Source organism: Hemitrygon akajei, chromosome 3 (assembly GCF_048418815.1).
Source record: "Hemitrygon akajei chromosome 3, sHemAka1.3, whole genome shotgun sequence".
Taxonomy (NCBI): domain Eukaryota; kingdom Metazoa; phylum Chordata; class Chondrichthyes; order Myliobatiformes; family Dasyatidae; genus Hemitrygon; species Hemitrygon akajei.
The window spans coordinates 177,857,492-177,882,989 of record NC_133126.1 but is presented as its reverse complement, the minus strand read 5'-3'; the positions used below and the strand labels follow the sequence as shown (position 1 = coordinate 177,882,989).

At 39.7% G+C, this 25,498-nt stretch overlaps 2 protein-coding genes and 2 non-coding genes across 8 annotated transcripts in view; 1 reads left to right on the top strand and 3 right to left on the bottom strand.

Annotated features, from left to right (window-relative positions):
- The window catches only part of rfc4 (replication factor C (activator 1) 4), a 24,654-nt gene extending 15,415 nt beyond the window's left edge, over window positions 1-9,239 (top strand). For 3 of the 4 annotated variants that reach the window (XM_073041448.1, XM_073041449.1, XM_073041447.1), the window contains exons 7-11: window positions 2,511-2,631; window positions 2,975-3,100; window positions 3,990-4,070; window positions 8,177-8,293; window positions 8,924-9,239. In XM_073041448.1, coding sequence (XP_072897549.1) covers window positions 2,511-2,631; window positions 2,975-3,100; window positions 3,990-4,070; window positions 8,177-8,293; window positions 8,924-9,013 — 535 coding nt within the window. In that variant the 3' untranslated portion in view covers window positions 9,014-9,239. Of the gene's footprint in view, window positions 1-2,510; window positions 2,632-2,974; window positions 3,101-3,989; window positions 4,071-8,176; window positions 8,393-8,923 lie in introns of those variants that run through there. The other variant, XM_073041450.1, reaches the window with a different exon arrangement.
- On the bottom strand, window positions 8,537-25,498 carry LOC140725667 (eukaryotic initiation factor 4A-II). Of its 2 annotated transcripts, XR_012098406.1 has the most exons (12): window positions 25,384-25,496; window positions 24,742-24,790; window positions 24,526-24,658; window positions 23,980-24,119; window positions 18,041-18,209; window positions 17,591-17,700; window positions 16,929-17,072; window positions 16,700-16,837; window positions 13,202-13,291; window positions 12,898-12,977; window positions 11,491-11,685; window positions 8,537-8,647 (listed from the first exon to the last, which is right to left on the bottom strand). XR_012098406.1 is itself a non-coding variant. In XM_073041446.1 (11 exons), the coding sequence occupies exons 1-11, from the start codon at window positions 25,407-25,409 to the stop codon at window positions 11,541-11,543; spliced, it is 1,224 nt and encodes a 407-aa protein (XP_072897547.1). In that variant the 5' UTR covers window positions 25,410-25,498; the 3' UTR covers window positions 10,802-11,540. The 2 variants fall into 2 exon arrangements, 1 of the variants encoding a protein (XP_072897547.1); XM_073041446.1 differs by lacking the exon at window positions 8,537-8,647 and having other exon boundaries at window positions 10,802-11,685; window positions 25,384-25,498.
- Window positions 17,315-17,481, bottom strand: LOC140725841 (small nucleolar RNA SNORA81). The gene has a single exon (XR_012098490.1). It is a non-coding gene; the product is annotated as a small nucleolar RNA SNORA81 (small nucleolar RNA).
- LOC140725842 (small nucleolar RNA SNORD2) lies at window positions 24,309-24,381 on the bottom strand. The gene has a single exon (XR_012098491.1). It is a non-coding gene; the product is annotated as a small nucleolar RNA SNORD2 (small nucleolar RNA).

Here is a 25,498-nt window from a genome sequence, read left to right as displayed (position 1 = left end):
TTCTCTTTGTAAATGTCCTGAATAGTGGGAAGTTCACATCTACAGATGTGCTGGGCTGTCCGCACCACTTTCTGCAGAGTCCTGCAATTGAGGGAAGTTCAGTTCCTATGCCAGGGAGTGATGCAGCCAGTCAATTGTGCCCATGTAGAAAGCTCTTAGAACCTGGGGGGCCATACTAAAGTTCTTCAATCATCTGAGGTGAAAGAGGTGCTGTTGTGCCTTTCTCACCACACAGCCGGTATGTACAGACCACGTGAGATCCTTGGTGATGTTTATGCCGGGGAACTTAAAGCTTTTCACCCTCTCAACCCCAGATCCATTGGTGTCTATAGGGATTAGCCTACTTGCATTCCTCCTATAGTCCACTACCAACTCATTTGTTTTTACGACATTGAGGGAGAGATTATTTGCTTGACACCACTGTGTCAGGGTGGTGACTTCCTCTCTGTAGGCCACCTTGTTATTATTTGAGATTAGGCCAATCAGTGTAGTGTCATCAGCAAATTTTATTAGCACATTGGAACTGTTGGTGGCAACACAGTCATGGGTATACAGAGAGTAAAGGAGGGGGCTTAGTACACAGCCCTGAGGGGCACCTGTGTTGAGGGGCAGAGGTGAGGGAGCCCACTCTTACCACCTGTCAGACCTCCCGGCGATCTGACAGGAAGTCCAGGATCCAGCTACACAAGGCAGGGTGAAGGCCGAGGTCTCTGAGCTTCTTGTCGAGCCTGGAGGGAATTGTGGTGTTGAATGCTGAACTGTTGTCCAAGAACAGCATTCTTACATAAGCATTCCTAACAGAATTGAAAACACTATTAAGAGTCCTTAAAAAGTGTGGTATGGACAGGGTCAAGACAGCAGGTAAACTGTTTACACTTTGTTACAATTTCTTGTGGAATTTTGATTCAGGAATACTTGTAAATTTTGATAGTTAACTGTCTTTTTACAAGGTTGGCTGTAGAGTTTACTTTGTACTGTAGTCATACTAAACCTAATGGAACAACATTTGCAAATTCCTTGCATTTTGTGACAGATGTTTGACTGAGGATGTTGTAGGTTGTGGCAGGGTTCAATAGTTGGTTTATAGTTAAGAATATTCTTGAATCGCCACTATTCTTTGTAATAATCTTGCAAAATGGTCTCTTAAAGGAGGCTAGTTTTTTTTTTGAATATATTATGGTGGACTTCTAGTCCAGTTTTCAACCACTTTCTTTCAGCTACTCTGCATAATCTCTTGAGTTCACAGACAGAATTGTTTAACCACGGTGAAGTTTTTCTAAGTGTTTTCTTGTTCACCCTAAATGGTGCCACTGTGGTTAATATATTTATCAACTTATTCTTGAAAGAATCAACCATTTCATTTACTGAGCAATTTAGGTCACATGGGTCAGATAAATGAGGCAGCTCAGACAACTTAGGTTGTGTTGTAGCATCAAGAAACTATTAACTAATTTACTTCATGGTTTTGGTTCCAGGCAGAGAATGTCAAAAAGTACACAAAATGATAGATATAGTGGTATCTTACAGAGAGACGTTAATAATGCTTAACCCTTTTGTCATTACTAAATCAAGTGTATTTCCAAGTGTGCTCAGTGACACGATTGGCAAGATCTAGGCTATCTAGTAAGCTCATGACTTCAGTTGGCATAAAGTTTGCATTTGAGAGATCATTAATATGAATCTTTAAATCACCAGGGATGAGAATCCTGTTGTAGTTAAATATAATAAAGGATAAAGCAGGCATTGGATTTGGGAGGACAATAAATGACAACGCAAAGGACAGGATCTGTACCACAAATTTTGAATGTATACCTCCAAAAATGCCTTGAAAATATCCTTAATATTACTTGTAGTACTTATTAAGTCCTCCTGGTTCCTTGATTAAATTCTTTCCTGCTTATTTAATATTTCACAAGGGACCTGTCCGATTTTAATTTTGTAATCATTATATGGGCTTTTTTTTACATTTGTGACTAAATTTGCAACATTTCTTGTCATCCCCAATAACTGCACTCAAGTTACTCATCCCATCTCCTGCCTAAAATTGTTATAATCAGCCTTCCAGTACGCCAACCACCCCCCCAACCCATTTAAAACTTTCACTGGAAGTTCCATCGTATCCCTATCATTCTATATTCAAGTTCTCAGAAAAGTAATTCTCAAATGCTGTGATAGTCTCTACTTTCATTGCCCAGATTATTGAGTGTTTCAGACTCTTGACTATCATCTGATGGGAAAAAAATCTACCAAGCCTTTGTGGATCCCATTTACCTTAATATTCTGGATCAGCCTACCATGAGGAATTTTCCATGTGGACAATATCTGTTGCCCTATTGTCATCAATCATCTTCATCACTTAAACTCAATCAAGTTTATAAGGCGTGACCTCTCCTGCACAAAGCCATGCTGTCTTTTATATTTTAATTCAATGCAAATCATGAATCATCAACACATGGTTTCATTTATCTATAACTCAATTGAAACTCAGTGACTTTTCTCCTGTGTTTTAGGATAATTGAACCATTGACGTCGCGTTGTTCCAAATTCCGGTTTAAGCCTTTGACAGACAGTATACAAGAAAAGAGGCTGCGTGACATTTGTGAGAAGGAGAATGTCAAATGCAGCAATGAAGTAAGTTTTATACAATCTGGAATTGTATGATACATTTCAAATGCAACTTTTGGTTTGGAAGCCAATGTAATTGTAACTTTGCGTTATGTTAGAGGTGAGGGTTGTAATGCTAGCTTTACTACAGCAAATAACTATTTCAAGATCTGTTTTATTCCTTTTTGGGATTAAATTGTGCAGGTTAAAAATTCCTGTTGGAAGAAATCTATAAACATGATCTGCAAATGCAGTGAAACTGTATTTGAAACAGGGGGTGCTACATTGGCTTGCCTAGATTGTGTGGTTGTATTGAATGTAAATTTGAGTTGGCAAATGTTTTCAATTTGCTGTTGTGATTTTGTTTTAGACAATCAATATGCTCATCAATGTATCAGAAGGTGACTTAAGGAAAGCAATAACTTACCTTCAATGTGCAACAAGACTTACAGGAGGAAAAGACATTACTGAGCAAGTCATCATTGACATTTCTGGAGTAAGAAAACGTTTTCTCATCTATAAGATAGAGGTGGATCTGCAGGAAACTATATTGTAAAGCATTTCTTCAGAGGGCCATCTTGTCATAGTGATATTACTCTTTGATGTACTCAGATTTTCTGTCAATCAGCTCATTCCATTGATAGCTAAGAATTTTTTTGAGTGGTTTTTCTGTTGAAGTTCTCTTTTTAAGAGCATCAGTTTCTAATTTAAAGGCTAAAAATGATCAATGCTGAGAATATGCATTTTTAATAACTGTAGCCATATTTATTTCTATTGGTGGGTTCTGTATTTTCAAAAGTTAAGACTAACCCAAAGCAAAGAATGCTTGCTATTCTCTTCCTGGAAATGAGCATATTTCTTCAATTACTTCATGGTGTGAGAGGTCATTTATCAGATGTGGAAAATACACCAATGGAGTTTTGATTCTGAGCTAGCAACCATGGGTCAGGAGTTCATGTCTCACTATGGTAGAGGCAAAATAAATCCAGACTTTTGATATGATATAAAGACAATAAAAAGTATCATTACATTTCAGGAAGGACACATGTGACCCCTATCTTGTAGGTTGTAATGGTGATTATTAATTAGGATTTATATCTGTGATGAAGTTGAAAGACTACTTGGAACTGTCAGGCTAATATGCAAGTTTCCTGTCACCTTTAAGCAATCCAATTTCCTACTAACTTCACAGGTTCTCATTCATTATGAACCAGCAAAGCTGTGTCTGCCATTCTACGATACTTTGCCTTGTGCTGTTGGCATTGAGACTTTACCAGTATATTTTTTTACTTTTCTATTGTCTCATATTTATTCAATTCTCTTTCAATCCCACTTCTGCAACAATCTGAATTAAGAATTGGTCATTTGTATTTTTGTTTCCCCAGACTGTGCCAACTGATATAATTGATGGTCTTTTAGTTGCTTGTCACAGTAGTTCATTTGAGAAACTGGAAACCATGGTAAAGGTGAGAACTCTTTAATTTAATCAAATATTGGGCAGAGCTTTTGACAGCCTAGCCATTAAAATCAAAGATGAAAATGCCCCAATATTGTTTTATGAAAAGAAATGTTGACGAGGGTAAGGCAGTGGATGTAGTCTATATGGACTTCAGCAAGGCCTTTGACAAAGTTCCACATGGAAGGTTAGTTAAGAAGGTTCAGTCGTTAGGTATTAATGCTGGAGTAATAAAATGGATTCAACAGTGGCTAGATGGGAGATGCCAGAGAGTAGTGGTGGATAATTGTTTATCGGGATGGAGGCCGGTGACTAGCGGGGTGCCTCAGGGATCTGTTTTGGGCCCAATGTTGTTTGTAATATACATAAATGATCTGGATGATGGGGTGGTAAATTGGATTAGTAAGTATGCTGATGATACTAAGGTAGGAGGTGTTGTGGATAATGAGGTGGGTTTTCAAAGCTTGCAGGGAGATTTATGCCGGTTAGAAGAATGGGCTGAACGTTGGCAGATGGAGTTTAATGCTGAGAAGTGTGAGGTTCTACATTTTGGCAGGAATAATCCAAATAGAACATACAGGGTAAATGGTAGGGCATTGAGGAATGCAGTGGAACAGAGAGATCTAGGAATAACAGTGCATAGTTCCCTGAAGGTGGAGTCTCATGTAGATAGGGTGGTGAAGAAGGCTTTTGGAACGCTGGCCTTTATAAATCAGAGCATTGAGTACAGAAGTTGGGATGTAATGTTAAAATTGTACAAGGCATTGGTAAGGCCAAATTTGGAATATTGTGTACAGTTCTGGTCACCGAATTATAGGAAAGATATCAATAAATTAGAGAGAGTGCAGAGACGATTTACTAGGATGTTACCTGGGTTTCAGCACTTAAGTTACAGAGAAAGGTTGAACAAGTTAGGTCTCTATTCATTGGAGCGTAGAAGGTTGAGGGGGGATTTGATTGAGGTATTTAAAATGTTGAGAGGGATAGATAGAGTTGACGTGAATAGGCTGTTTCCATTGAGAGTAGGGGAGATTCAAACGAGAGGACATGATTTGAGAGTTAGGGGGCAAAAGTTTAAGGGAAACACGAGGGGGTATTTCTTTACTCAGAGTGATAGCTGTGTGGAATGAGCTTCCTGTAGAAGTAGTAGAGGCCAGTTCAGTTGTGTCATTTAAGGTAAAATTGGATAGGTATATGGATAGGAAAGGAGTGGAGGGTTATGGGCTGAGTGCGGGTAGGTGGGACTAGGTGAGATTAAGAGTTCGGCACGGACTAGGAGGGCCGGAATGGCCTGTTTCCGTGCTGTGATTGTTATATGGTTATATGGTTATAAATACTGGAAAGTTAATTACATCAAGCTAATTACCAGGTTTGTAGAATGACAACCTAATACAACCAAGTAGAAAGCTAATAGTGACATATTTAAAACTTTCAAACAAGTTTTCCCATCAGATTGGGAGATGTGATAGTCAAAAATGCTTTTATTTTAATCTAGATGATGATTAGGTATTTGGGATGGAAAATGTATTTGTTCAATTCAACCATTCTTTCCCGTACAATGGTAAATAATCAAAATTTTACTGTCATGTGTATAAAAGAGCCTTTGTTAAAATTCAGTGTACAGTGAACATCTGCAGCGTTTTTACTTTTTTCCTGAAATGTTAAGTCACCATACTGATGAAAACATTCCTTTAGACAGTGATCCTTTAAACACTGAAGCTCCTTATCCAGGGAACATAAAAACTGACTGTAAAAGCTTTTATAGATATGTGAAAAGAAAAAGATTGGTCAAGTTACTATCGATGCAATGCTCCTCAGACAGGATGAAGAGGTCAATACTCCCCAATGCCATTAGGCTTTACAATTCTACCGCCAGGACTTAAGAACTTTTTAAAAGCTATTATTAATGCTTTTTGAGATAGTGATTTAGATGCATATCATATTTTTTACTGAGTTAAGTATTGTATGTAATTAGTTTTGCTACAACAAGTGTATGGGACATTGGAAAAAAGTTGAATTTCCCCATGGGGATGAATAAAGTATCTATCTATCTAAGACAGATGTAGGTCCCTTACAGTCAGAAACGGGTGAATTGATCATAGGGAACAAAGACATGGCAGACCAATTGAATAACTACTTTGGTTCTGTCTTCACTTAAGGAGGACATAAATAATCTTCCGGAAATAGTAAGGGACTGAGGGTCCAGTGAGATGGAGGAACTTAGGGAAATACATGTTAGTAGGGAAGTGGTGTTAGGTAAATTGAAGGGATTAAAGGCAGATAAATCTCCAGGGCCAGATGGTCTGCATCCCAGAGTGCTTAAGGAAGTAGCCCAAGAAATAGTGGGTGCATTAGTGATAATTTTTCAAAACTCCTTAGATTCTGGATTAGTTCCTGAGGATTGGAGGGTGACCAATGTAACCCCACTTTTTAAAAAAGGAGAGAAAAACTGGGGAATTATAGACCGGTGAGTCTGACATCGGTAGTGGGGAAAAATGCTAGTCAGTTATCAAAGATGTGATAACAGCACATTTGGAAAGCGGTGAAATCATCGGACAAAGCATGGATTTGTGAAAAGAAAATCATGTCTGACGAATCTTATAGAATTTTTTGAGGATGTAACTAGTAGAGTGGATAGGGGAGAGCCAGTGGATGTGGTATATTTAGATTTTCAAAAGGCTTTTGACAAGGTCCCACACAGGAGATTAGTGTGCAAACTTAAAGCACACGGTATTGGGGGTATGGTATTGACGTGGATAGAGAATTGGTTGGCAGACAGGAAGCAAAGAGTGGGAGTAAACGGGACCTTTTCAGAATGGCAGGCGGTGGTGACTAGTGGGGTACCGTAGGGCTCAGATGTTTACAATATATATTAATGATTTAGACGAGGGAATTAAATGCAGCATCTCCAAGTTTGTGGATGATGCGAAGCTGGGCGGCGGTGTTAGCTGTGAGGAGGATGCTAAGAGGATGCAGGGTGACTTGGATAGGTTAGGTGAGTGGGCAAATTCATGGCAGATGCAATTTAATGGTGGCCAATTAGGAAAAGGGGAGGTGCAACAAGACCTGGGTGTCATTGTACACCAGTCATTGAAGGTGGGAATGCAGGTACAGTAGGCGGTGGAAAAAGGCAAATGGTATGTTGGCATTCATAGCAAAAGGATTTGAGTACAGGAGCAGGGAGGTTCTACTGCAGTTATACAAGGCCTTGGTGAGACCGCACCTAGAGTATTGTGTGCAGTTTTGGTCCCCTAATCTGAGGAAAGACATTCTTGCCATAGAAGGAGTACAAAGAAGGTTCACCAGATTGATTCCTGGGATGGCAGGACTTCCATATTTAGAAAGACTGGATCAACTAGGCATATACTCACTGGAATTTAGAAGATTGAGGGGGAATCTTATTGAAACTCTAAAGGGATTGGACAGGCTAGATGCAGGAAGGTTGTTTCCGATGTTGGGGAAGTCCAGAACTCGGTCACAGTTTAAGGATAAAGGGGAAGCCTTTTAGGACCGAGATGAGAAGAACTTCTTCACACAGAGAGTGGTGAATCTGTGGAATTCTCTGCCACAGGAAACAGTTGAGGCTGGTTCATTGGCTATATTTGAGTAAGTTAGATATGGCCCTTGTGGCTAAAGGGATCGGGGGTATGGAAAGCAGGTACAGGATGATCGGCCTGGATCATACTGAATGCCGGTACAGGCTCAAAGGGCTGAATGGCCTACTCCTGCACCTATTTTTTATGTTTCTATCATATGAATTCCTTTCACAAGATTTCAGTTCACCAGCATCTCAAGGAAAGCTAGAGTAGATTATGCTTACTGGTAAATAATTGTGTAGTTTTATGCTATTCGTGCATGCTTAAATGGTATTTGGTTGCAACTCTTGTGTTCTTTTGGATAAAGGAATGTATATAGTACAAATCTGATCAGAATCCTCAATTAGCTTCTGCATTATCATATTGGCAATGACTCTTGCTCTTTATCTGTTTAACAAATGCCTGTTTCTGTAGAAAATGTATGTCATTGTACTGTGCATGACTCAATGAGAGTAGGGTCTTGTTTCTATTTCCACGGTATGCATTTAATAGAGAACATTTTTTTCATCCATTCTGTCAGAACGTGATTAATGAAGGTTATGCTGCAACACAATTAATCACCCAGCTACATGATGTCATCGTTGATAAAGATGATCTTAATGACCAACAGAAGTCTGCCCTCACACTAAAATTGGCAGTAAGTATGTCTCCTTTATAAATTTAGAACATGTTGGCAAGCTGTTGATTTGTGCTTATCCAGTAGTCAAAATCTTATCCTCAGATGATTGATTTTGATAAAATATGTAATGAACAAATTAATGGTAGTTACCCTAGAAATAGCTTTTAATAGCATGGATCTACTTTTCCTGGCATTCAAAGATGTAATTGTTTAAAAGCAAGTATTTCTTTTAGCTGCCATAGTTTTAACAGAGTACACCACTTTTTTGTTGTTATGTGTGATTTTATTAAAAATTATAACTGATGTCCTTTTAATTTGTCCTGGTTTCATATTTCTGAATCCAACAGCTGTTCTATGACCCAGCACCAAATCCTGCAAAACAAAAATGCAATTAATTAAAATTTTGCATTTTGAATTGTACAGCAGTATTTTGCTGATTGAGTTTAGTTCTTCAACTGATCAGAAATTTTTTTAAAAAATTTTCTGCAGTGAGGAACAATGGGTTGAAAAGCCTTGAAACTGTTCCTGCATACTTTTTAAAGGGTTCTAATTTGTTTTGATGTTATTAGAGCTGCATTGAAATATAACAAATAAACTGGAAAGCATAGCATAGTCTTACATTTTTTTTAATGGGTTGTTTTTTTCCAGGAAGTTGACAAGTGCTTGGCTGATGGCGCTGATGAATATCTGCAGATGATTGCTCTTTGTGCAGTTATTATGCAACAGTTTACACAATAGTTAATAAATTTTTGAGCTACATTACTTATTTCTTACCAAAATGTGTAAGTACAATTTACACCAAAACCACGTTGAACCTGATGACATTTTTAACTACATAAATTCTTTAATACTGCCAACATACCCATACATTAGTAAGACTTGCTGTATGTACATGTTTGGAATTAAGTTTATGATATTGTGATATGCACTCTCAGTGCACAGAAAAATAAATCTTTGACTCAAATTTGGCCCAAGCTTAGAATCTTTAAACCAAGTTTTTGCTCCTCTATCCTACCACTACTTCTATTTTCTTCAGTCATACTCTTTGGGAAAAAGTCAGGTTTTACCTATGAGTGTAGTTAATACATGCATATTTTTGTACCTTTATGCGTGTTCCAACAAAGCCTTATGGTCAGCAGTAGCGATTATTTCTTCTATCAAACTTATTGCTTGCACACTAAAGTCAAAGCTTTGGAGGTTCAAATCCCACTCAAGTTACTATCTGCATTGCCAAACCAGCTGTAGGATCTGTCCATTTCTGTTCATCCTGCAGCAATTCAGGTACAGTAAAATTCAGGATGCATTGTGGTTAAAGTATAAAATGCCTGCTTTGGTCTGGGACTGTAATTAATGTGAGTGGCTGGAAGCATAGCTTTTGACTGCATTCTGAAAAGGAATTGGCATCCTTCTAGCTACAGGCAACTTAATCCTTTTAAGTTTTTAAAACCTTTTTTCATTGCTTTCAGTCAGGATGAGGATTTTAAGCTATTAAAGTTGCATTGGCAGAAAGAAAAACAATTTCAATTTCCTGTCCCATTTATCAGTACATGACTGTACCAGTTTTCTATAAATCTAAATTATAACACTGCTCTTCTAAGCCACTGACTTGTTAGGTGACCAGAATAAACTCTGCATCAGAACCCCACAAATTTAACACTAGCAGGCATGGATTCATCTAGAATGTTAGCAGCACATTAATTAATTCATGTATTATAGAACATGATATAGCATCCCCATTCACTGGAAGTTTAAACTTGCACCTCATGACCCTCATCCTTCAGTTACAGTAATATGATCCTTGCTTAACCACCCCTAGAAAAAAATCACCCAGAACAGTATTTTTTCACCTCTACATTAATCAGCCACACCTGTGTAACATTAGATTTGACATTTTTCTTGACTAAGAAAGGTTTCTAAAAGATTTAAGTTTTTTCTTTTACCAAATTAGCAGTTATGTCGTACCCTTTTCAAAAATTAAGGCATAAATTGCAGTTACACTACTTTATATATAAGTGCCAACAAAACTTTCTACAAGCATCATTTACACAACCAGCTGAACCTCCTAGCAACTTGTTAAATATCAAAACAGCCATGCAATTTTTTTTTGCTCCTCCTAACAAAGAGGTCAACAATGCATGCTCAAATCAACTTTAATAGCTTTACATGCCAACAACTTGAATTCAAGATGCAATTCAGCAGAATTAATTACAGCACCCAAACAGTCCTGTTCCAAAAGACCTAATCATATATTCAATTTGCATATGGAATACTTGAAATTCTAATTGCATATTGAGCCATGGTGCATGCATAGCTTAAATCTAAATGGCAACCACAATTAGTGGGATAATTGTATGTAACCCTCAAGTATTAGTGTCACTTATTCAAAAGCACAGCAGGAATGACCCTGTAATATATCAGCTTATTTTGCTATATTTTATACCACAAAAATTGTGCAAATATGCACCATTACAAATCTACGGCTAATATTTCCTATACATCAACTCTCCATAAGTATTAATGACATGGTTTAAAAGTTGAAAGATCTGTATTTTTACTATTGAGCAGTCTGTACAATCTCCTAGTCGGTTGTCTTTCAGAGTAAACATAAATATTCAGAAGATGGATAGCGATAGAATACATAAATTAGAACAGCCCATATACAATAAACAAAACTACAAAGTTACAAAAATAAAGATGCAATGCAGGAATGCAGTTACAACATCCAGCTTCTTTCCAAACTAGTTCCAAATCTTATTTGCACACATATCCTGGGCAAACAGCTACTGGGAAGCCAAAACTGTGCAGGTCTTTGCACAACTCAAATGTCTTATTAATACAAATACATGTAGTAGATTACTCTAGAAAAGTGCACATACATTACCAGTTGATTGGCAAGCTTCATTTTAAAATAGTTGTAGATATGCCAGTTTGACATAATTGGCTGATTTAACACAGCACTTAAATTTTTTAGTCCATAAGTAAACTATTAAGTGATAAAGAATATCAAACAGAAATGCTACTACAGAACTTTCAAAACACTGAAGGGCATATACATTTAAACACCCCATGACTTAAACTTCCCACCCCAGCAGTCAACACCGTAAGAGGATTATAACCAAAGGCCTTCCTCAAGTCACTTATCACTGCTGGATTTCTGATCCTGTTTGCACATGGGAGAAGAAATTCAACAATTCTGGTGAAGCAGCACAACGCACCATGTAGCCTGATAATTCAGCAGCTGCAAATGCAATTTCTCATGCCATCATTAGATCAGGTCAGCCACATTCATGGGCATCTCTTCCACAGTTGTATTGTAGAATGTCTCAATATCACGAAGAATTCGTTTATCTTCCTCAGTAACAAAGTTAATAGCAACACCCTTCCTTCCAAAGCGACCACCACGGCCAATTCTGTGTGGAAAAAGAAATCAAGCTGAGTACTCAGTGGTTTGGAGGCTAAACTAAAATATCCAAGAATAGGTTTATGGGGGAGAAAAGCTTCGAATCTTACTAACATCTACCAACTTATTCTCATATTAAATCATATTACTGCTCACACGATAACCACCCAATTGACTACATTCTACTTTAACTCAATAACAGATTACCGTAGATTCCGGACTACAGAGCGCACCTGATTTTAAGCCGCTGGCTCTAATTTTAGAAATAAAATCATTTTTTTAATTGTACAGGCCGCACCGGATTTTCGGCCGCAGGTGTCCCACGTTGTAATATGAGATATTTACACAGAAAGATATTACACGTGAGGATTTTTTTAACTTTTAATTAAATCCATATGGTAACAAAAACAAATACATATTGCAAATGCTTTTTTTCGAACCGTGCCCGTACGCGGCTACTTTTAAATATACATTGCGTATACTTCTTTACTGAACAACATTCCAATATCTCCTAACGACTGGTAAAAAATATATATATTGCAGCCTACCAGGAAAAGTTATTGATACCTTTAACTTAAAAGCAGAGTTCGCTCAGATCCAAAGCCGCTCGCGTAATGCGCTCCCTCCCTCCGTCCCGTTTCATCGCAAACGGCATTTAAAAGCAGAGTTCGCTCAGATCCAAAGCCGCTCGCGTAATGCGCTCCCCCCCCTCCTTTCCGTTTCATCGCAAACGGCATTTAAAAGCAGAGTTCGCTCGGATCCAAAGCCGCTCGCGTAATGCGCTCCCTCCCTCCGTCCCGTTTCATCGCAAACGGCATTTTCCCACAAGACACCGCGAAACCGGGTGTGACGTCATAGCATCCCGCGATGTAGTACAGAAAACAAATATAGTTTAAACTAAGTAGGGTAGGTAGCACAATGCTTCGAGTGTTTTCCATGTTGATGAGGGTGAGTACAAATGACTGATTTACAATAATTTAATTGTGAAAGTGCGCTTGATTTATTGTACAATTTCATTGGACCTCTGAACTACTCATCAATTTTATTGGTCTACTGTTACGAGGCAAAATGTTTACGAGGCGGCATGAAAAAAATCATGCATTAGCCGCTTCGGATTATTGGCCGCAAAGTTCAAAGCTGTTCAAAATGTGGGAAAAAAGTAGCGGCTTAAAATCCGGAATCTACGGTACATGTTCCAAGCTGAATATAAAAATATACTAACCTGTGAATATAGTTCTCCCGATTTGTAGGCAAATCATAGTTAATTACCAGAGACACCTGCTGCACATCAATGCCACGAGCCTTTCAAAGAAAGTAATTCATTTATTAGACAATAAAACTATACACAAGGCTCTTTCTATTCAAATTTACACATTTCACAAGCAAATAATCATCCCAACCTCAGACAAAAATGGTCAACTATAACATCAAGTCATAGAGTAATAGTAAATCTTCATTTAGTTATCTAAATCACCAATTCAACTAAAAATGCAATTAAGTTCCGAAACAAATTTCAGTTTGCATACCAGTAGATCAGTAGTGATTAGCACACGGCTAGATCCTGAACGGAATTCCCTCATGATCACGTCACGCTCTTTCTGATCCATATCTCCATGCTGTAATGAAGGACAAACCGAATTTACAAAAAAAGATTCATTACTTGGATTAAGATTAAAGAATCCTCCAAAAAAAGTGTCAACTTTCATTCATAGAATGGTACAGGAGGCTGCATTCAACAGAATCACAGCTACTCACCAGCAATATAGATAAACTCACCCTTCCCAGCACATACTCCACAGCCCTTGCAAATTTGTTTCCTTTAGAGAATCAAAAGTATAGTTGTGCATTGTCCCTCCCTTAAGAGTATTCTACCAGCATTATCACCAAAAGGCAGGACTCCTGAATTTTTCAATTTCAGAAGATTGCTTAAGGAGAATAATGATAGAAAACATTGCTGCTGATCATTCCAGAGTATTTGAGAGGCCACTTTTTGACAGGATTATCTGCCATAGCGCCTTGGAAAAGTACTCAACCCCCAATCCTCTGTTCAGATAAATGAGCATTAGTCAGGGATTTTGATCAATTTAACTGAGAATATTTGTGAATCACATGCTTTGAGTCCAATAAACAGAAAATTGCAAAGCATGTGGAACTAAAAACTCAAAAACTGGGATGTCACCAGTTCATAACTATTCCCTCCACTTTGCTCAGTACTTAGTTAACTACTTGTTATTACAGCCGGTTATGAACAAATCTAATAGCTTTGCACAATGTGATGGAAGATGATTTTCCCATTTCTCCTTGCAAGATTAGCAAGCTGTGCTGGGTTAGTTGGGAGAGCAGCAGTGGGCACAAACTTCAAGTCTTTCTAGAGATATTCGAGCAGGTTAAGGACAGGAATCTGATCGCCTTTAACTTAAAAGCAGCGTTTTCGCTCGGGTCTGATGAGCTCGCGTAACGCGATCGGGTCTAATGTGCTCGGGTCTGATGAGCTCGCGTAACGCGATCGGGTCTAATGTGCTCGGGTCTGATGAGCTCGCGTAACGCGATCGGGTCTATTGTGCTCGGGGCTGATGAGCTCGCGTAACGCGATCGGGTCTAATGTGCTCGGGTCTGATGAGCTCGCGTAACGCGATCGGGTCTGATGAGCTCGCGTAACGCGATCGGGTCTATTGTGCTCGGGGCTGATGAGCTCGCGTAACGCGATCGGGTCTAATGTGCTCGGGGCTGATGAGCTCGCGTAACGCGATCGGGTCTGATGAGCTCGCGTAACGCGATCGGGTCTGATGAGCTCGCGTAACGCGATCGGGTCTGATGAGCTCGCGTAACGCGATCGGGTCTGATGAGCTCGCGTAACGCGATCGGGTCTGATGAGCTCGCGTAACGCGATCGGGTCTGATGAGCTCGCGTAACGCGATCGGGTCTGATGAGCTCGCGTAACGCGATCGGGTCTGATGAGCTCGCGTAACGCGATCGGGTCTGATGAGCTCGCGTAACGCGATCGGGTCTGATGAGCTCGCGTAACGCGATCGGGTCTGATGAGCTCGCGTAACGCGATCGGGTCTGATGAGCTCCCGTAACGCGATCGGGTCTGATGAGCTCGCGTAACGCGATCGGGTCTGATGAGCTCCCGTAACGCGATCGGGTCTGATGAGCTCGCGTAACGCGATCGGGTCTGATGAGCTCGCGTAACGCGATCGGGTCTGATGAGCTCGCGTAACGCGATCGGGTCTGATGAGCTCGCGTAACGCGATCGGGTCTGATGAGCTCGCGTAACGCGATCGGGTCTAATGTGCTCGGGTCTGATGAGCTCGCGTAACGCGATCGGGTCTAATGTGCTCGGGTCTGATGAGCTCGCGTAATGCCCCCACCTTCCCGTTTATCGCAAACCGGTATCCCACAAGACGCGGCGAAACCGGGTGTGACGTCATAGCATCCCGGGATGTAGTACAGAAAACAAATATAGTTAAAACACTTCTAACTTTAACTAACAAATAAATTACTAAGCGAAAATATTATAAACTAAGTAACTGCCATAAAGGCAGCACAATGCTTTTCTTCGAGTGTTTTCCATGTTGATGAGGGCGAGTACAAATGACTGATTTACAATAATTTAATTGTGAAAGTGCGCTTGATTTATCGTACAATTTCATTGGACCTCTGTGAACTACTCATCAATTTCATTGGTCTACTGTTACGAGGCAAAATGTTTACGAGGCGGCATGAAAAAAAACATGTATTAGCCGCTCTGGATTAAAGGCCGCAGAGTTCAAAGCTGTTCAAAATGTGGGGGGAAAGTAGCGGCTTATAATCCGGAATCTACGGTAATTCTTTTCAATTGAAGTCACTCCATGGTAGCTCTGGTTGTGTACTTTGGATCATTGCCCTTTAAGACTAAATCCCTCCCAAAGTTTAAGCTTTCTGGCAGACACTAGCAGGTTTTTATTAAGATCTTTATTTAGCAGCATTCATCTTCCCATCAATCCTAACCAGTTTTGCAGTTTCTGCTGCTGAAAAGCATCACCATGCTATCTCAACCATACTTTACAGTAGGAATGGTGTTACCCAACTGATAAACTGGATCAGTTTTATACCACACGTACTGCTTAGTGTTGAGGCCAAGTTCCACTTTAATCTCATCAGACCACAAGACCACCTTCCATGGTATCTTTTGCAAAATCATTTACAAAAACTTCCATAAATAACATTTTTGTGCAAGGCCCTAGATCGTAGAGCCATTAATTTATTTCCACCTCCAGCCACTGACTTCTGCAGCTCATTCAGTGATGGTTGGTGCTTTTATTAGTCTCACTTACAAGTGCCCCCCAAATCTTCTCCAGCAACTAAGTCTAGAGGGACGGTCTGATCCAGGCAGTGTGTCTCTGGGCTCATCTTTCCCACTTTTTCCACAACGGCCTACACTGAGCTCTGGTATGTTAAGTACCTTTGGGTTGGTCTTGAACCCTTCCCCAGATTTGTACTTCTGTGTTGTCACTTCCTTGACTTGCCTTGAATGCTGTTCAATTTGTTTCATTTTGTTTTGGTCTGTTGAAACTCTACCAGATACTGTTGGACCTTACAGAGAGGCATTTGTTCAGGTGATCCTCCAATTTTCTATATCTACCTACTTCAATTTTAAAATTTGGAAAATGATAAAGTGTGATAATAGTTGTAGGGCTGAATTCTTTTGCAAGGCACTGTATAATTATCTATATCACATTGAATCCGAATACATTTGCCATTTTAAATGTTTGCAGAACATATTTCAGTTATGTACCAGGAGAATCAGATCTCCAAACAGGATGTTTTATTCTCAGATTTCAAAAGCCACTTATCCCAAAAAAAATTTTTGACACCATCCATGATTGAATTGTTTTATAAGTGGACTAACTTAAAATAGTTGTCTAATATATGCAGGACAAACCAACTAATGGAAAAGCTTCTACAAAAGCAATGTAGGGTGAGCCATATTCCTGAATCAACACTTTCAAAGGTGAAACTGAATAATAATCTAGAAATCTTACCAATGCAGAAACTGTGAAGTCCCTTGCATGCATTTTTTCAGTCAGCCAATCGACCTTCCTCCTTGTGTTAAGAAAAATCACAGCTTGCGTTATGGTTAAAGTTTCATACAAATCACACAGTGTGTCCAACTTCCATTCCTGTTAGAATAAGATGTCTCAAATAAGTATAAAATAAGACACCAATTCCAAACTATTCAGTTGGTCCAATAGCAAAATGTATTCAACAAACCTCTCTTTCTACGTTGATGTAAAACTGCTTGATACCCTCAAGAGTGAGTTCTTCCTTTTTAACAAGGATACGAATAGGATCACGCATAAACTTTTTAGTCACCTCCAAGACATCACTTGGCATTGTGGCAGATAACAGAACCACCTAAGAACAAAGTTAATTGGGTATACTTTGAATGCGCTTCCTCCTAGATTCCAGAATGCTAACTTTGAATAATTTTTGTACATTCTTAAATGGCATTGCTGCTATGCATTAACCTAACAGTTTTAACATGTTGCTATTTAGCCCAATAAAAAGGGCAGAATGCACTAAGTGGCTATTATGTCAAGATTTGTTTGCCCCAATCTTGTAATTAACTTCCCAGTAACAACACAGCAATATTAAAGAAATGTAGCACAGTTTGAAGAAAATGGCCACCGGACATGCAAGTTGTCCAACCCAGCCTCACAACACTGTGCAATTTTTCTTCTTCCCCGGTGTACTCTACTAGCATCATCACAAAAGGCAGGGTTCCTGAATTTTGTAATTTTAGCAGAGTGCTTAAGAAGAAGGAAAGCTACCAGTAATGATACTTGGAAAACTTTGCTGCTCCTTATCCAGAGTATTTACACGAAGCAACATCTTGCCAGGACTACTTCCCATTGGAAAACAGACCAGTTTACCTGAATGTTTGTGCTTAGTTTCTGAAATATCTCATAAATTTGATCTTTGAATCCACGACTCAACATTTCATCAGCTTCATCCAAAACAAACATCTTGATCCATCTGGAAGCTGAAAAGAGACAATTTAATCAAGTTGGGTCAATAATCTAGTGCATGACAACAAAGCCTACTGATTAATGACTAAATTTTGCCAAAAGCAGCCACACCTAATAGTTCTTTCGATAAACTTCAAATATCCAGTCGTCTTCTGCCTTCTCTTTAATTTAGACTACGGGTAATACCTCAAAGGCTTTCACACTAGATACCCAACTATCAAATCTCTGATCACTCATGCGCACACACACAAAAGACTAAGTTGTCAAATGGCTCATCTCCATTTCAAGGCTGTCTGGAAGATGTTAACCATTTCACTCTGAACTGGATGGTTTTGATTCATGGTCAGTACTCACATATATATCCCCTGTTCAACATGTCAAACACTCTCCCTGGAGTTCCTACAACAATGTTGGGAGCTTCAGCATTCAGCTTCTGCATCTCACTTCGAACATTGGTGCCACCAATGCAGGCATGGCAAGTAGCACCCATGTAATCTCCTAGAGCCAGGATAACCTTCTGGATCTAAAGAAAAGATTGGTGATTTAACCCTTTAGTTTAAAATAAGCACAAATGCATAAACTAGCAAGTTTACTACTTTAGCTGTATGTATATATTCAGTATTTATAATGCATAATGAAAGAAGATTGTACTCCCATTTGTTCATAAAGTTTACCTACACACTAATAACCCGGCAATCTCCACAACAACTTGCAATTCACCCAGGGCATGCTCTTTTCTCACTGTTACCATCAGGTAGCAGGTACAGAAGCCTGAAGGCACACACTCAGCGATTCAGGAACAGCTTCTCTTCCCCCCCCCCCACCCCCGTCATCCAATTCCTAATGGATTCCTAATAGACATTGAATCCTTGCACACTACCTCAGTTTTTTAATATGCAGTATTTTTTGCACGTTTGATTTACTTGTTTATTATTAATTTTATTTTTTCTCTTCTAGATTATGTATTACATTGAACTGCTGCTAAGTTACAATTTTACATCTCATGCCAGTGATAATAAACCTGATTCTGATTCAATTACTGCATACATACAGAACTCCAAAACCAAAGACCCAGCTAAAACTTTGAAGCTACTTTACATGATTTTAATTTTCAAAACAGTACAATGAAGGGGGAAAAAACAGCTCCACTGAACATTTGAATCTAAAAACCCAGTTTATAGTGAATTGACATTCATCTATCTAGTTAACCAAATATCCACTCAGATTTAAAACTATGTTAGTGAATAAATTACTAAAGATATCCAATGCAGATGTTCCAAATACTGTTGCACAGATTTACTCTAGTAGGCCCAGCATTAAGTTTCAGATTGTATCCTCACAGCTTGCCCATGAAATAATGAAAACAGACTCGATAGCAAATCCCCTGAATATCTTGGGAAATATTTCCAGATTACCACATAGCCAAGGTCATTCTCTCCAAGATCATGGAGTTGAAAAGCATTGGACCCTTCAGCTCAAGTCCATTCCACCATCACTGATTTATTATTCCTCAACCCCATTCTCCAACATTCTAATGTAATCAAGAACCAATCAACTCCCCATTGACTTGCCTGCACAGCTCTCTGTGGCAATAAATTCCAGCTTCACTACCATCTGGCTAAAATTTTCTTATCTGTTGTAAAACAATGTCCCTCAATTCTAATGCTATGCCCTCTGCTCCTAGACTCCCCCACTATGGGAAACATCCTCTCCACATTCACTAACTAGGTCTTTTAATATTTGATTGAAGGTTTCAATGATGTTCCACCCTCATTCTTCTAAATGCCAAGTTAAGTCCCACCCGTCACTCAATGTTAACCCTTTCATTCCTGGGATAATTTTCTTAAAGCTTTTTCTGGACCCTCTCCAGCACATCTTTTCTTAGCTCAAAACTGCTCATAATACTGTCTGACCAATGCAATAAAGCCTCAGCATTACATCCTTGCTTTTGAATTCTAGTCCTCTCAAAATGAATGCGAACATATTTGCCTTCTTTACCACCTAATCAACCTGCAATTTAATCTTCAGAGAATCTTGCACAAGAACTCAGTCCCTTTGCACCTCAGATCTTTGAATTTTCTCCTTATTTAGAAAATAGTCTACACTTATTATTTCTATCAAAGTACATGATCATACACTTCCTAACTGCCACCTTTGTCCATTCTTCTAATGTCATAAGTCCGTCTGTCACTCTGCTTCTTCAACACTACCTATCAATCCATCTTTACATCCACTGCAAACTTGGCTACAAAGCCAATTCCTTCAAATTATCAACATAATGTAAAAATAAGCTGTCCCAAACTCTGACCCTTGTAGTACACCATTAAGACACTGGCAGCCAACCAGAAAAGGCCCCCTTTATTCCATCTCCTAGCCTCCTGCCAGTCAGCCAATCTATCCATGCTGTAATACCACCAATTCTCCATGTAAGACCTAACGTCAAAGGCCTTCTGAAAATTCAAATGAACGTCCACTGACTCTCCTGCCTGTTAATTCCTCAAAGAATTCCAACTGATTGTCATGCAAGATTTCCCCTCAAAGAAACCATGCTGACTTTGCCCCTCTTTCCCATGCACCTCAATCTTAATCATGGATTCCAATCATCTTCCCAACCACTGAAACCAAACTAACTGGCCTACAATTTCCTTTCTTCGGTCTCCCTGGAGTGGAGTGTCATTTGCAATTTTCCTATCCTCTGGGACCATGCCAAAACCCAGTGATTCTAGGAAGATCATTATTAATGCTTCCACAATCTCTTCAACTACCTCTTTCAGAGCTCTGGGGTATAGTCCATCTGGTCCAGGTGACAACCTTCTGACTTTTTAGCTCTCCAAGCACCTCCTTAGTAAAGAAACACTCTCACACTTCTGGCCTTCTGCTTGTGACTTTCAAAAGGCTATGCAAAATACTTAAGTTATGAAGGACAGTAAATGTCAGACCAAGTTAACTCTCCATCACCATTTTCCACTCGACCAATATCCACCCTCTCTCTTGATCTCTCTGAAAACACCCATTTGTATCCTCTACCTTTTTATTTAATCTTTTCTATTATTTTTTAGTTGGTTGTTGGTTTTTAAAAGCTTCCCAAGCTTCTCCCTTTGCACCAAGTTTTGTTATATTATATGCCCTCTTGCTTTTGTGCAGTTGCCTCATCCTCCCTTCATAATATTTCATCTTTGGAAATGAATCTTTCCTGCACCTTTCAAACTGCTCCCAGAAACTCAAGCTTATTCTGGTGTCAACCCACTAGTGTCTCCTTCCAATCAGCTTTGGCCAGCTCCTCTCTTGTGCCTCTAATTCTCTTTACTGTAACACAATCTGACTTCAGCTTCTCCTGCTCAAAAGGAAAACTGCCTCCCAAGGAATTATTTACCTAAGTTCCCCAATCAAATTCAGGTCATTACTAACATACAATCCTGAATTGCCTTTCACGTAGTGGGTTGAATACAAATTCCCTCTTGGGATCCAGCACCAACCTGATCTTCTCCATCTACCACTGTACTGAAATCCCCCATAAATATTGTAACATTGCCCTTTTTACATGCCTTTTCCATCTCCCATCAAAGTTTTAACTCACATCCTGGCTACTGTATACAACTCCTACCAGGGTCCTATTACCTTCAGTTTCTTAACTCTATTTACAAGGACACTCCATTTTCCAATACCGTCACCTTTTTCTAAGGATTTGATTTTTTTACCACCCCCTCTGCCTACTTGCCCATACTTTTGATACAATGTGTTTCCTTGGGTATTAAATTCCAGTTATGACCTCTTTTCAGTCACAACAGCCTGTCAATCTCCAACTTTGCTTCAACATCTACTTTAGCCAGTATACTGCACGTATTCATTACCTTTTTTTGATTTTGGCCCTGTTACACTTTAACTGCAATTTTGTTGTTTTGTGTGGCCTTCCTCAGTCTCACTACATACTAATTTGTATATCTACTGCCCCATCCTCAGCCCCCTCTGGTTCCCATCCCCTTGCCAATCAGTTTAAACCCTCCCCAACAGAATCTAGCAAAGCTGCTCACAAGGAGATAGGTCCTCCTCAGGTTCAGGTGTAACGTGGCCTTATTTTTTTTTAAATATAAAACAGGACATTCCATTCCCAGAAGTAACCACAATGATCCAGAAATCTGAAACCCTGCCTCCTGCACAAACTCCTCAGCCACTCATTCCTCTTGGCCTCATTGGTGTGTGGCATAGGCAGCAAACCAGAGGCTACCCTGGAGGTTCTACTTCTCAGCTTTCTATGCAACTCCTATATTCTCTCTTCAGGACCTCCTCTTCCCCCCCCCCCCCCCCAACTTATGTTAACAGTATCAATATGTACCATAACTTCCAACCGTTTGATTTGAATACTCAAACTTTAAATTTATTTGATTCTAATTCTTCAGGAAGTGTTTTTCATTATCTCTACATCACAGGGTATGTCACTGTCTCGTACATAAACCCAAGACTCCTTTTGTCACTTTTCATCTTTCCCAGAGTACCGTGTTACCCCATCCAAGTGATCGAATCTACTTGGTTTATTTATGCACAGCACAATGCCAACTGGTTTTATTGGTACATGTTGAAGTTTAAAAAGCAAACCCAGCCACAGAGCAGCTTAAATACATCCATATTTTTAAGTAGGTACCAAACAAAAAAAAACTCATACCGAGACCACAGAGCACTGATTAAAAATGTGAAAAGCTACACACCAACACCAGGTTCTTTGAATTAGATCTGCTATTCAAGATTATGGCTCGTCACTTACTACCAGGCCCCTTGCTTAATAGTATTGGTCCAAGGCATATAAGAAGTTGTGAGCCCCTGCTGTATATTATTCCCATATCCTGTAATACACAAAATCCATTATCTGCTTTAGTTGAACATCCACAAAATTTTGAGCAGTGATGTTCACCACATTTCCTCATCTTAGGAGTTTTTAAAAAATCTGTTAAGTCCCATAACAATGTATGCTTTAATATTTCCATCATTCCAAACACAAACAGACTTGACAATCTCTTCAAATTCACCAACCCTGGAACCATTCTAGTAAGAATCCACAATATGTGCACTGTATATCTCAATTTAAAAGATTAGTAATGTGACAGATCACTTGGGAGATGGGGATAAAGTAAATTCTCAAAAAAAGGGGGGGACAAGGTCATCACTGATATCTTGATAAACAAAATAAACCAACACCTTAACGCTTTCCTTGAAGCAATTAATCATAACTATTTGCAAATGGGTACCCACTGTGTAAATGGTCAGAATAGGAACTCAGTTGAGATCACCCACTCTGAAAGTAGGAATCTCTTATTAATAGATATTAACTGACCGTGCTTATAGGAAAAATTAGTGAAAGGATAAAGGCAACCCACGTTAAAGATACTCTAACAGAAGTGTGATCCTATGGATGTTATTAATCACTATTTAAAAAGATTAGACTATTACTTTGGATCTCAAAATCTACAGGAAAAAATAGAAGATTAAAAAGGTTTTTAATCAATCAGACCAATCTCACCTTTGCCATGTTCTTATACTGCAAGGGCATGCAGAGAGCCATTCAGTTCCTTGAAATAATCCTTGGCTTTTCTTCTACAAAATCACCATACTTTCTAATCTTCAAATCACATCCCTTTCCTCAATATTCCCACTAGCTAAACCTTTTCCTCAATATTCCCACTTGCTAAACCCTTTCCTCACCTACAAACCCCGAGTGTCAGAGAAAGTACTTCACAGGTGAACAGCACAATAGTGCTGCACTACAGAATGCAAGTTGTTAAGTCACCAGCTGGACAGGATATGGCAAAGTAGGCATTCAACGAACTGCCAACCAAAGCAAAGGGGTATCATCATAACCAAATCTCAATGCTAACTACAAATAAAAGTTGACAAATGGGAAATGTATGCATCTTTTCTGCCTGCCCCCCCCCCACACAAATCCAATGTTAAATCACAGCAGCAAGTCACACTGCCTACTACAATAAAATAGCTTAATGCAAGAGAATATTATCCCACTGGGGTAACATTGGATTTGATAGGAAAAGGCGGCACGTGTCGCAAGACTGGAAGGGACAATATCCATACTCAGCTCCATAATGTGGGGTTGGCAGGAAATCAACACATTTCAAGAAATACAAGTATTATATTCAATTTTAGGCTCTGAATATTGGCTTTAAAACTATTGTCAATGAAGTAATGGAAATCAGACCCATTTAAAAATCTATGGCATCTAATGGTCCTGGAACATGCTCTGACAATAGTAGAAATCAACATCAGACCAAACCCTTTACATGATTTACCTGCTGTGCCAGCTCCCTGGTAGGAGCCAGAACCAATGCTTGTGATTCTTTCATATCCAGCTCCAACTGCTGCAGAATGGAGATTGCAAATGTAGCTGTCTTGCCAGTACCAGACTGAGCTTGGGCAATGACATCAAAACCTGAGTTACAGAAATACAATTACTTAGTCTGATAAGTTGCCTGGTCTTCCCAAGATCTGCACGTTACTATGCTAGGTTTTTCCCCGAACAGCTAAAGGCTGGCACAACCCTTCAGATATTACAAAGGTCCAGAAAAATATCATAGCCAAACACTGCTTCACAAACTAGGGTTTAATTCAAGTCAACCTAGAGTGATCAGTAAATAAACAATATTTCTCCATGGGATGTCAGTCCCGAAAGATGGTAAAGCATCATTTCACTCTAGGTTCAACATGATATACAATCTTATACACCAAACCATTAAAAATGTTTATCAGACTAATAACAGAAGTCAGGTTACCAACCCAAATACCACTGAACTACAATCTGAATAACTACACCTTTCCAACAAGTAGTCAACATTCACCTTTAATACATGGCATTATTGCCCTCTGTTGAATTGCTGAAGGCTTTTCAAAACCATACGCATAGATTCCTCGAAGGAGTGTCTCTTTTAGGTTCATGTCATCAAAATTATCGACAATCTCATTCCAGTTACTCTAGAAGAGTAAAACAAAACAATGTCAGTTCTGTAGCGTTTTTCTTCATGCTTTCTGATCATTTAGACATACAACAAGCTCACCTCGATAACGCCATCTGGGTCCATCCCATCTGGGCCTTGATCCTTGCTACTGTAAGTATAAAAAGCGGTGTTGTTTAATCATTGTAAAGGCCGATTACTAAGAAGCTTTTTTGTTGACAGGTCCAACTAGTTGTGATTTAGTAGTCACCTGGATCTTTCATATCCCACCTAACTTCGCAGTCAAGTTCAAAGAGACACTCTAACCTGTATCCAACCGAAGTAATTTACTGGATATTCGACCCCTTCAACTGGTTTCGGAAGGAAACAAATGCCCCACGTTAAAATATTAAGAAGAAACTACCAGGAAGTGCCCAAGACACATCGGCCCCCTCCCTCCCCCACCTCACGTGCTCGAGACCCTCGGCCTCGTGCGGGCCCAGGCCGAGCCGCTCGCAGCGCCGTCGTCGCTCAGACCTAGTGGGAAGGCCCGAGCCCGGCGAGCAGAGCGGTTGAGAGGGTGTGGAAACTCGGGCCTACAAGTGTAACAAAGCCTGGGCCCCAAAGCCGGAGCGGCCTGTCGCCCCTCCCCCCCCAACCACTGCAACACAGGTCAAACGCCGCCGCTTGATTTAGGAGATGGTCGGAGAGCGGCAGAGAGAAGGGAGATGAGCTAAGGTGATCCACAGCCGGAGCATCTGTTACCTGTAATCAGCCGAGCCGCACGACATCTTTACCAACCGCTCCTCCACACGCCCTTTAACTGAAAGGAAGCACTCAGCCCGTCCTGGCCTTCTTTATACCGTCGCCGCCGAGCCAC